Below are 13,658 nucleotides of genomic sequence, written 5' to 3' on the forward strand. Positions count from 1 at the left end.
CCAAATAGATTGCCCTCCTTGGTATGAGTTCAACGGGTTTGGTAGTCTTGGGACGTTACGAATGATATTTGTATTGGGAACTCCACCTGGCATTACGGAGTGTGGTCTGTAGCATGGTTTCTCGCACGTGTTCAGCCAGTTGTGGCTGATAGGTGTGACATCAAGACATCTTGAGGTATTCATTAGAAGACGTAGAACATGGGTAACATGGTAGTGGCTATGTGTTCTAAAATCAAAGGATGGAAATTCCTTTGGTGTGTTCGTGTTGCTATAATTTTTTCATATTATGTGTATGGTTTAAACTGTTAGCTCACTCTATCTGCTTGTGTTTTGGCGATGATCGTGTACGCAGTACACGGGAGCAGATGATGTTGTAGGTGGATCTGGTGAGGCATAGAATCGGAGTGTGGCTATCATAGGAACATTTCTACAAAGAGTTTATTTTATGAATTTTAAGGTTTCTCTTGTAATCAATTGAATTATAGAAATTGGTTTTATTATGAGACGATTTTTGATAATATATTGAATTTTATAATAATTAGTTTTGAGCTGGTTTTTGTTATGAAATAAAGTTTTTATATTTCCTGTATTTTGAAAAATGCAGCTTAATAAATTAGGTTATAATATTAATATCCTATTTTATTAATTAAATTCGTAATATCCGAATGAGATCTTACAGAAGAGATGCAAGTGATGTTATGAGTTTTTGGATTTGATGCATCTACATATATGTATGTAGATCCTCCACCTATATAGATTATTTTGAATTTCCCTTCTTTTTGAAAAAACTATTGAAATTCTCAAGAGGACTATATATTCACTCTCTATACATATTTGTAGAATGTTAAATTTGCTTTATATTATTTATATAATGGTGTGGTTAATATTATATATGGATTAATCATGTCTTTACAATTTGTAATGTAATAAACAAACCGACTCTTATGAGTGTGGTTACTATGGCATACAATGGATGACAACCATTGTTCGTGCTGATATGCAAACACATGTTGAAACCAAGTAATGATATATACTTAACTCAAAGTACAAAAGAATTTTGTCATTTTTATGTACTAAATGGAGTTACTATCTTTTGTCCAACATTTTGACAATCCTCAACTATTGTATCAAAATTCAATTATTTATGTAAGGAAGGCTTTTGAAAAATATCTTATAAATTTGTACAACAATTTAAACCAGCTAGAATGACTTCTATTTTTTTTCTATGTAAATGCATTTTTTACTAGTATATAAAGGTATTTTACTATTTTGGCCATTTTTGGATGTCTTTCTACTTCTAGTTGTTGCATTTCCAGATTTCTTAATTATATGCCACTACAAAAAATATATTTATTATTAGCGGTGTGTTTCTTGCGGTTATATTACACCGTTAAAATATAAAAAAAGCAGTTATTTGGACGGCTACAAATTTTATATTATTTAACTATTTCTATTTTAATTGAGTGTGAGCGAAGTTGTTTTAGTGGCTTTGGGTTTTGGAGTTTTATTCAAAAACTTTCAAATTGGTTTGGAGTTTGGGAACTTAAGTGCGGGTATGTGATTTCTTATCACTCCATGGACGATGATATTCAAATTGGTTTGCGATTTCTAATCAAAAAAATTCCAAATTTGCTACACACTCATTCTGCACAAAGATTTCGTAGTTTATGTTCTTTTCATGTTTCTATCGCTTGACATTCTTCTTTCTCCCTTTCTTTTGGTCTTTTTTCTTTGTAATTTTAAAATTTTAGGTTTGTTCTTGTTCTTTTCATTCTCCCTTCAAAACAATTGTGTTTTTTAAATTTTACACAATATAATTCTAATCTCTCTTCCAATCTTCCTTCTTCTTGAAGTAGTGTGATCTTCTTATTGATAAAATAACGATAGGAGTGTTTTTGAATCATAGTTTGATTTCAAGGTTTGCAACATCTTATTGTATTTATTTTCCTTTTTTTTTCACCTTAACCTCTATTAGGTGCGAATGTGATCAAAATGAAAGAGTTATATGTTAGAACTCTTTCATTTGGTTGTTACTTTAACATCCTTAAGGAATATTACTTAAATAAATAATTAAAATAGAAAATTGAATATCAAAAGTCGCAATATTATTATTCCTAAACGCGGGAAAATTTAAAATGTTTAAACATCGCGCCAAAATTTATAAATTGTAATAGGAGAAAACATTACAATCTCCAAAATCCAAAACCATAAATAAAACATAGTAAAATATGGTAAACATCTCCTAGCTCTAATTCCCAAGCTAGCCCTAACTCCGTCGCCTAAGCATCCTTAGCATCACCTGTATCAACATCTGCTCCCGTGTAACGAATCACACGATCATCGCCATGCACAAACAGAAAGGGTGAGCTGATAAAATAAAAATAACAGATATATAATTCGCAAGATAAGTCATACACCCATCTTATTCAATCTACATAGTTCTTAGCCAAGACCTTAACCCCAAGGCTTTTCAGCCTTCAAATCACACCAATGGTTAGCCTTGGACTCAAGAATATGATGCTCACACGAACCTGCCCGCTCGTGGTCCTGCCTCTATGAACCTCTCCGCTCGTAGTCCTGCTCTACGGACCTACCCGCCCGTAGTCCAACACATGTGATCCACCAATCCCGTACCTCCCCGCACGTGTCATCTCTCAAGCGTGAGCACGGAACATACGAACATACCTTACTTGTATCCCCACGCGAGAGTAATTGGATATGAATCTTCCCGCTCATGTCATCACATGTTAACCACCATCCATGAACCTACCCGCTCATGGCACAGCATCTCCCGATCCAAGTATAGCATCATTGCTTAAAACACAACACATACATAAGTCACAGTTTGCTGGATTTCTGCCTGGCGTAGCACCAAGCGCCGCCAGGAGAAACAGGTCCAAACCGCCTAGCGGTACCCCCTCACCGCTGGGCGCCAGCCCTTCTCCAGCCCCACTATTTCACAGACGCCGCCTAGTGGGCGTACCCTACCGCCAGGCGCCATACTAGAGGTACACTGCTGCTGGTTTTGGCATTCAAAATGGTTGGTTCTACAGCCCAGATAACTCTAAGGTATGTTGCACATTTGCTTTTCATGACCTGCTAGTTTTCCAACCTTCCCACTATCACTTTAGTTTCTTATAACTCATCTATAGGTTCTTTCATTCTTACCACTTGATTCACCAAATCTCCCTTTAAGCATAATTATTCGATCAAACTTAAGAAATTGTCTAATCCATCCAATTGAACTTACTCAATTCTGAAAGATATACTTCCTTCACCACATTAGGCTATATAACTCATATCAAATAATTTTGTTAACTCCACGGTCACGTACTTCCCTTTAGCCCCAATTCCTATGCTTATTCCCTTTAATGCATTCTTTCATCCTTCAATCATTCTTAACTATCATACCAAGACCCAGGATTATCTAATCACTATTCCTAATCAGATTATCCCATCCTGTCACCATGTTCTAATATTAGACTTACTGTTAGCACTAAAGGTTTCATTACTTATTTGACCTCACTGATTTTCAATACTCTTCCACATCTAGTACCATTGATGCCATCTCTAGTTTCCCATTCCTCTACTTATATAATCTATTTGATCTGCAATTCATCCCATTTTGGATTCCCCCTTTTTCTCTTTGCTAGTCACACTTCAGGTTTCTCAAAACCACCCTAATAACTCACTGTCACCTGGCGGCCAATTAGATGCCGCCAGGCGATGCATAAGATCATGGGTACAATACCTAGATTTCTGCACTCGCGCCTAACACCAAAATCCCAGAATTTGATTCCGCTTTTACTTCTAACAGAACACCATCCATTTTACATGGTTTACTAGACCCGCTCTCGATCGTATCACTCATTATGTGCCATCAGATTCCCAAACACATCATTATATACTAAAAATCAAACACTCATTGAATTCCTTCATTTGACTCATAATTCCTCTCATCTCTATCCCTAATGGTAATTCGAATCACGCCAACATTAGGAATATCATGGTCTTTTACAACCCCACAGTTATAGAAGTTAATGAGAAATCAACACAACACAATTTACACCATATTTCAATCAAACATTGACAGTACATCACACATCACTTGGCGACTCAGTCTCGCCGTTGGGCAGTTCATAGCAGAACCAGCGTTTTTGGGTAAAATTGGTGTGCCGTCTGACGACTCGAACGACCCAACAACTCGTACGGACCCATTCAAACCGTCAGGTCCGGTTAGGTTATCGGGACCGTCTAGATAGTCTAGCCCATACGAGTCATCTGGATCGTCGGGTGCGTCTGGGGTCGTCGGGTCTGTCCGGGTCGTCAGATGTTTCCAAGTCGTTGGGCTCATCCAGGTTGTTGGGCCCTTCCGGTTCTTCGGGCCCATCCTAGTGGTCAGACCCCCCAGGTCTTCGAGCCCGTTTGGGTGTACGGGCCTGTTCATGTCGTCGAACAAGTTTGGGTATTCGCCCCGTCCGGATTGTTGGGCTCGTCATGCTCGTCGGGCCCGTCCATGTCTTCGTGTTCGTCCAGGTTGTCGGGCTCGTTCGGGTCGTCGGACTTGTTTGGAGCATTGGGCCAATTACCTAGACGGGTTGGACCGAGCCATATTGACGAACTTGACGGCATAATCGTGAAGTATGTGCCGTTAGGCCACTATATCATCGGGCCACCCAACCTGTCGGGGCTTCCCAATCGGTCCAGCTCAGGTGGGTCGTCGGGTCTAACCAATATGGTTGCGTAGTTGGGTATGCCCGACCCATCTGGGTTGTCGAGCATGTTTCCAAATTTATCTTGAACTTAAAACATAATTAAGCGTAAAATAAATATTGTTAAAATTAAATTTTATCTCACAATAAATTCAAATTTTTTTTCCAAACAAGAAATTGAAATGTAAGGTATTTTAATTTCCTTATCCAAACAAGTTATTTAAAAAATGAATGGAATTTAATTACAAGCAATTCAACTACAAAGCATTTCAATTTCTAAGCATTGTTGAAATACTTCATCCAAACACAAGGTTAACCTTGAATCCTCGCTCAATTTTGAATTTGGTATGAGTATTCAACCCAATGACTCTCTTAGCCTTGGTTTCTCCTCCAACAATGACTTCACTCCCCTAATTCTCTCTGCAACCCGCACCAGTTCACTAAATTTCTTCTGTCCAAGGGTTCCCACGCAGTTCCAGTCCTTTCTTTGCCCAATCTCTCCCTCTCTCAACCTTAATGCTCTCTTAATTACTCATTTACTCCACCAAATCGAAAATTAAATAAAAAATAATTTAATGGTTATTCAACCCTCATAATTGGAATGTTTTTCATCCCTCTAAGCTACCTCAACCCATCAATTACCAAGTCAAATGCACAACCAAATCAACCAATTCATATTTGTGACAATTCCTAAAATTTTAGGATTTTATTATCACGTCTAGCATTCAAGTATATCATCAAAATAGTGCATAAATTAAAATAACACACAATTGGCATACATAGGACTCAAACCCTAGTCCTCTTACACAATCAAAGTACTCTCAACCATTTGAGCTAGTACTTTTCCACATCATAGCTCTCTGCATTAAATACCTTAAAGGCTTCTCTTACCCGCACTTATTAAATAATTATTTAATTTTCTCGGGTCTTATAGTTACCATTTTGGTTTACTTATTGTCCTTTTCAATAGTGTTTAATTTAATTTTTATTTCCAGTATAGGTAACCTTGGTTTTTGAAATATATACATGTGTGTGTATGTTGTTTTCTTTTTTATTTCTTAAGTAATCAAATTTTACAAAATGGAATGCCAAAATTTTAGCTAGAAACTTCTAAAATATCATAATTAACTAAGTAAAATTGAATAGATAATGTAAGTGTTTAGTTACATTTAAAGAGAACTGAACAAGCACCCAAGCAACAATTTATAGGAAGTGGCTTTGGTAACTTCTTTGTTTTAATAAAATTTGGTACTTCATTAATGCATGCTAACATTGAGTAGTATTGATTTGATTGGTTGTGCTTACAATAGATCCTTTTAGAACTAGTGTATTATAATCTAGTTGCATGGACCTCTTTCTTCAGAACCTGGTTTAGCTTTGAGGACTTACATACTAACCTATGTTTATGCCTAGTTTTCTTGCGCTTTTCTATGCATAACAACTATGGTAATTTGTAAATTGAATACATACAATGAATTTTATCTATTGCATTTCAATCAAAATGCGATTGAATTATAGGACTTAGGGAATAAGATGATATCTAAAATTCATCATCATGCTCCTAAAATACACAATCTGTAATTTTATTATCTCTTTTCAGGTTCTGAGGAATACATATTGGTTCTAGATGCTCTTTACTTGATAGTGAACCTCATTTATCGGTATGTCTCAATTAAATTCATACAAAAGCAAAGGCTAGAATTGTTGGGTGTTACTAGCATGCCGATTGCATCGTAAGTATTAAAATTTGTAATGGTTCTGGTTAAGATTGATGTTGGGTGTTACACACATGATAATTTATTTAGACATTCATAAACACATAATGAAGCTCTAATATTATTCATGCAACTCTTGATTCTGGTTGAGTGTACTTGGAGATGCTGATAAGTATAATAATTTAAGATATCATGTCTATTATTATTTTTTTTATAAAAAAAATCATCTTAGATGTGTTTCTTTTATTTTGTGACTTGAAGAAAGTACTAAGAGATGTGCCCACCTTGAGTGGAAGCATTATGCTTCATCACAAATAACACATACTCAAAGGAAGAGGTATTGTATTTGGTAGTACGACTGTAATCTTTCATCTTTTTTCTTTATTGTGTAGTGTTCATGAATAATAAGGGTAAACATTTTTTTATATAGTTTCTTTGTTTTGTGAAACTAGTCCATAATAGAACAAAATATGTTAATAGTTAATTGAATGTTTCTCATATTAATGTTTGAATTTAAATGATGAGAAATGTAACATCCTGTCAGGATATTACTGATTTAAAAAAAATAAAATAAATAAAATCATAAAGTCATCGTTTTTATGAATAAACCTCATTTCTCAAAACACGGGAAATTTAAAATTTATTAACAATTGTTCAAGTCTATAAGCACCAAAATAATTAATTATAAAAAGTTCTCATAAAGGTTTACAACGTATTTCAATAATCAAAGAAAAGTAACGTAAGTTGTTTCCCAATCTATCCCCTCTCCGCAACTAAGCTTCACCAGAGCCACCTGTATCAACAACATCTGCTCCCGTGTACCGCGTACATGATCATCGCCAATCACAAGCAGATAGGGTGAGCTTAACAATTATAACAAATAAAATAGCACATCAGATATAACACATATATATTTAGACATGCCCAAACATCCTTAGAATACTATGTAACATAACCACACCCATTATCTTCATGTTATACCTCTTCTAGTGATTACTTCAAGATGACTTGCTGCCATACCTATCGGCCACAACCGATAGAGCACATGCGGGAAACATTGCTACGGATCATACACCGTAACGCCAGGTAGAGTTCCCAAATACGAACATAGTTCGCATCGTCCCAAGACTACCAAACTCGTTAGCCAAAAACTGAGGAGGCAATTTATCTGGACCCATCCGTACTTGCCACAACATGCATACTCACACCGGCAACACTCGCCAACCCGAGCCACAACTCAAGGGTTCCTCGTGTTCATCCGCCATCCCGAGCCACAACTCAAGAGAAGTTATTCGAAGCCATAACTCAAGGAATACCACGTGCTTAACCCCTATCCCGAGCCATAACTCAAATTCATAACACACCATTCCAACAACAAATATCAATTAACACCGTGCCCATTATAGAATTCCATATGATCAACCCTGAAATTCTCTACTACTGTTCCATTCAAATTTCGTACTCATACCAACATTTCGATTTCTAAACCATTCTTTAAAGATTTGGTTAGCTTTCCTCCCGAACACAATCAGCCCCGGTCCCCCTTAAAATACCAAAAACGAGGAAAAGTTTGCGTCTCCTGGCGGTAATGATCATTACTGCCAGGCAGTTCGAGCAAAAATCCAGAAAACTGATAAATCTCCAAGTATCGCCTGGCTGTTAGGGTAGTGCCGCCAGGCGGTCCCATCTCTGGAACCCACAAACACCACAAAATAGCATAAGCTCCCCTAACCTGGTTTTCCTTAGCTTAAATTGGAGTTGCTTGCTATGAATTCCTGCTTGATCACCTATGATCCTCCTTTGGATTCCCTTCCAATTCCGCCTTCTATTCATGTACACACCACAAATCCTCTCTGAATTCTCACTCTCAAAATCACAGACTAATGGTAATTTACCAAACCCTTCTCTCACTCCTTTTAAATAACACATAAATGGCATACATAGGACTTGAACCCAAGTCCTCTCACACATATAAAGTACTCTCAACCATTTGAACTAGTACTTTTCCATGTCATACATGTTAGAATTAATTATATAAATGCTCTCCTTACCCGCATTTATTAATTATTTATTTATTTAAATTAATTAAATTCCTCGGGTCTTACAAGAAACATTCATAAACTATTAGAGTTTGTTTGAGTTATTCAGACCAACCTTAACTGAATTCTTATTCAATGGCAGTTATTTGTTGTAGCTGAATTATTTCTTATTTTTTACCACTTGTGTTTGTAGCCATTGGCAAGTGCATATGGACTTGCTAAACATTGAGATGTCTCACCATCATCATGATATCAACATGCAACGGTTTGATTCAATTTATACTATTTTATTCTCATTTTTCTTCAACAACTGCATCACATAGTTGTGCATAATATATTTTCATTAATAGGGAAAAGTATTTTTCATACAAGTTTACTTTAAATATTTAGGCACATTTTTTGTTTGTTGAATTTTCTGCAGGTGGTTGTTGTTGTAGAGACGAGGTGGTGTATTAGGTGAATTTGATCAATTCCTAATGATATAATGCATTTTTCTAGATTTTATTTCATTTTTCACAATTATTGATCTAAAATCTTATTTTTGTACGGTACTTTTGTCTTCATGAGTTTTGGTTTAATGATAATACTATTGAAACTACCTCACTACTTAGTGTAGAGGTGTTGTAAACAAACGTCATTATTCCATTTCAAAATATGTGAAACGACAATTTTAATGTTACGTTGCACTTATAAACTTTGCAAATTTTCAGTTTGGATTTAGCCATAATGTTTAGAATCATTTTGATTGTGGTTTTAAAATAGTACTGTTGCTTTCTCAGCTGGCCATGGACTTGCATGCTCCTCTCCATCTATAAATAGATGTCATTTGCCTCCTCCAAAAAACACACCACTTGAGCTTTCTTTCTTCTCTTCTATATCTTCTACTATATTTTCTAGTTCTTCTTTTCCCTCCTTATTCTGGGTCTAATTATTTACTCTTTCAAGAGTACTTTCTTGCTAGTTTTGAGATCCTCGGAAGATCCGAGAAGTTCCTGTTGTATCCTAGGGGGTTTATGCAACACATCGCGGATAAGTCCTTAAGGGCAGTGTATTTACACGCCTCAGGAAGTACCTTTTGTTCGTGATTTGTCAGTTATTTACAGCAATCTTAAGGACTTATGGCTGACAACAACAACAACTCTACTACACTGGAGAATCAAAATAGTTTCAGAACTCCGACCGTCTTTGCGAAACCATTTCCGGATGTATCAAAAATTGAGGTATTCTCTAGGCAGAACTTCCGACGCTGGCAAGAACGTGTGTCTACTCTTCTAGACATGTATGGAGTAGCTATGACTCTCTCAACTTCAAAAACTGACGAATTCAGTGCCAAACAAGTTGAAGATTGGACTTATGCAAACAAGGTATGCCGACACACCTTACTTAACGCCTTGTCTAATGATTTGTTCGATGTGTATTGCTCATATAAGGAAGCGAAAGAAATTTGGAATTCGTTGATTCTCAAATATATTGCTGAGGACGTCGTCCGACAAAGGTTCGTCATAGGGAATTACTACCGTTGGGAGATGATCGAAGATAAAGACATAAAAATTCAAATCAACAAATATCACAAGTTACTTGAAGATATCAAAGCAGAGAACATACTTCTGCCTGATGAGTTTGTTTCAGAACTTTTGATAGAGAAATTGTCGTCATCCTGGACTGACTATAAACAACAGTTGAAACATAGACACAAGCAAATGACGCTTCAAGAGCTCATTACACACATCATAATAGAAGACACAAACAGGAAAGAGAGTGCTACTGCAAGGTCCAAAGCACTATCTGCAAAGGCAAACGTGGTAGAAGACAAACCTACTTCAAAAAGGTACGAGAACAAACTTGATCACAAAAGAAAAAATAACTTTCGAAATTCCCATCCTAATGGATCTAACCCCGTCTTTAAGAAAAAGGGTAATTGCTTTGTATGTGGGAAGCCAGGCCATCATGCACCTCAGTGAGGCGTAGAGCAAGAAACGACAATCCTCCTAGGGCAAATATAGCCCAAGGGGAAGATACTATAGTTACGGTCGTTTCTCAAGTAAATTTGATGACCAATGTGAGTAAGTGGGTGGTAGACTCTGGTGCTACCAGGCACATTTGTGCAAACATGAGTGCTTTTACCTCCTACACTAGTGTAGGGGATGGAGAAGAACATGTTTACCTTGGTGATTCCAGGACAACTCCAGTCCTTAGAAAATGAAAGGTTTTTCTAAAACTCACATCTGGGAAGACTCTGGCCTTGAGTGATGTTCTACATGTACCCTCTATCAGAGTTAATCTAATCTCTGTAGCATTATTGGGAAAAGTGGGGGTTAAAGTGTCATTCGAATCTGACAAGATTGTAATGACAAAAAATAATGTTTTTGTGGGGAAGGGATATTGTGATCAATGTCTTTTTGTACTCAATATTTCAGAAATTATAAATGAATTATGTTCTTCTGCTTATATCGTTGACTCATATGATGTGTGGCATGTTAGATTAGCACATGTGAATTCCTCGTATGTTATGAAATTGCAACGACTAGGATTAATTAATATGCATGATAAACAAAGTGGTAAATGTGATGTATGTGTAGAATCCAAAATAACTAAGAAAACATGTTTTTCTGTAGAACGTCAAACATAATTGTTAGGGTTAATTCATACTGATCTAGCTGATTTAAAACAAACCATGTCTAGAGGTGGTAAAAATTATTTTGTAACCTTTATAGATGATTATTCTAGATACACCAAAGTGTACTTAATCAAACGTAAGGATAAAGCCTTTGATGTGTTTTTAACTTATAAAGCAGAAGCAGAAAATCAATTGAATAAGAAAATTAAGAGGATTAGATCAGATAGAGGTGGTGAATATGTTTTATTCAATGACTTTTATGTAAAAGAATGTATTATCCATGAAGTAACCCCACCATATTCACCTGAGTCTAATGGAGTAGCTGAGAGGAAAAATAGAACTCTTAAGGAAATGATGAATGCTATGCTTATTAGTTCTAATGCACCTGATAACCTTTGGGGAGAAGCCCTTCTTACTGCATGTTTTTTTACAAAATAGGATACCTCATAAGAAAACGAGCAAAACTCCCTGTGAGTTATGGAGAGGGTATCAACCTAATCTTAAATATCTGAGAGTGTGGGGCTGTCTAGCTAAAGTAATGTTACCCGATCCTAAGAAAAGGAAAATAGGCTCTAAAACCTCTGATTTGTATGTTCTTGGGTTATGCTGAACATAATGCTGCCTATAGGTTTCTTGTTCTTAAAAGTGATTGATTGAACATAATACTATTGTGGAGACAAAAAATGTTGAGTTTTTTGAACATATATTTCCATTAAATGTTAGTGATAGATCTGAACAACCTATAGATACTTATAGTGATGCCATGGGTAAGGGTTTAAGAAGAAGTAAAAGGCAAAGGAAAGAAACTTCTTTTGGAGATGACTTTTATACTTATCTAGTTGAAAATGATCCAACAAGTTTTTTAGAGGCTACTAGTGCTCTTGATGCAAAACAATGGAATAAGGCTATTAAGACTGAAATTGAATCAATTGAGAAAAATAATACTTGGACCTTAGTAGATTTGCCTAAAGGAGCAAAACCCATTGGTTGTAAGTGGATCTTTAAGGAAAAGTATCACCCTGATGGATCCATAGATAAATATAAGGCAAGATTAGTAGCGAAAGGTTTTACTCAGAAACCCAACATAGATTACTTTGATACCTTTGTCCCTGTGACTAGGATTTCCTCTATTCGAGTTTTGTTAGCTCTAGCGGCTACCCATAAGCTAGTGATACATCAGATGGATGTTAAGATTGCTTTTTTGAATGGTGAATTAGAGGAGGAAATTTATATGACTCAATCTAAAGGGTGTGTTGTCCCTGGTCAAGAAAATAAGGTGTGAAAACTTTTAAAATCTTTGTATGGGTTAAAACAAGCACCAAAATAGTGGCATGAAAAACTAGATAATGTGTTACTTTGTGATGGTTTTTCACCTAATGATGCTGATAAATGTGTGTACTCTAAATCTGAAAATGGTGAATATGTCATTATATGTTTGTATGTGGATGACATGTTAATTTTTGGTACATGCATTGATATAGTCTCTAGAACTAAATTGTTTCTAGGATCTAAGTTTGAAATGAAAGACATGGGTGAAGCTAATGTGATTTTAGGTGTTAGAATTATAAGGAAGGGAGATAATATATTACTATCCTAGGAACAATACATTGAGAAACTTCTTAGGAAGTTTGGATTTATGACTTTAAACCTGTGAGTACCCCTTATGATGCTAACTCTAAATTAATGAAAAATAGAGGAGAATCTATTTCTCAACCTCAGTATGCCCAGATAATTGGGAGCTTACTGCATTTAATGAGCTTTTCAAGACCTGATATTGCTTATGCAGTAGGTAGATTGAGTAGATACACTCAATGTCCTAATCAAGAGCATTGGGGTGCACTTGGAAGGCTTATGAGATACTTAAGAGGTTCAATGGATTATGCCATTGAATATAGTGGATTTCCCGCTGTACTAGAATGGTACAGTGATGCTAATTGGATCTCTGATTCAGATGAGACAAAATCCACTAGTGGTTATGTATTCACACTTGGGGGTGGTGCGATTACATGGAGATCAACCAAGCAAACAATTATTGCAAGATCAACAATGGAATCTGAGTTTGTTGCTCTCGAAATGGCTGGTAGTGAGGCTGAGTGGTTGAAAAACTTCTTAGCAAACATTCCTTTAGGAATGAAATCAACCCCATCTGTATCTATACATTGTGATTGCCAATCGGCAATAGCTATAGCTAAAAACAAAAACTATAATGGAAAGAATAGACATATACAATTGAGACATAATCTGGTTAAGCAACTGCTAAAGAGTGGAACTATTTCCATTGATTATGTGAAGTCAGAACGGAATCTAGCAGATCCCCTAACAAAACCCCTGTGAAGAAATATGATTTTGGAAACATCGAGGGGAATGGGACTTAAGCCACTTGCAAACAAACAAGTGATGGTAACCCAACCTTTGTGATTGGAGATCCCATGAATAAGGTTCATATGGGTAAAAACAAGTCACTTGTTAGTTCTGATAACACTAAATTAATTTTTAAATCAATTATGTCCATTTCTATGGTGTGCGTGAAAGTGCTAAAGACTGCATTTTTGAGAGGTTAAACTTTGTAAATTAA

At 36.1% G+C, this 13,658-nt stretch overlaps 1 protein-coding gene across 1 annotated transcript; it reads left to right on the plus strand.

The window, feature by feature from the left end:
• Positions 1-9,584: 9,584 nt before the first annotated feature.
• LOC146884618 (uncharacterized) lies at positions 9,585-10,427 on the plus strand. Its single transcript, XM_085675942.1, has one exon. The coding sequence runs from the start codon at positions 9,585-9,587 to the stop codon at positions 10,425-10,427; it is 843 nt and encodes a 280-aa protein (XP_085532068.1).
• The last annotated feature ends 3,231 nt before the right edge of the window (positions 10,428-13,658 follow it).

This window comes from Vigna unguiculata, chromosome 7 (genome assembly GCF_037176805.1).
Source record: "Vigna unguiculata cultivar grain cowpea cultivar isolate G323 ecotype 2 chromosome 7, ASM3717680v1, whole genome shotgun sequence".
In the NCBI taxonomy this organism is placed as follows: domain Eukaryota; kingdom Viridiplantae; phylum Streptophyta; class Magnoliopsida; order Fabales; family Fabaceae; genus Vigna; species Vigna unguiculata.

Bases quoted from the DNA above. Each gene is read 5' to 3' on its own strand.
- LOC146884618 (XM_085675942.1), top strand. From the start codon at position 9,585: ATGGCTGACAACAACAACAACTCTACTACACTGGAGAATCAAAATAGT.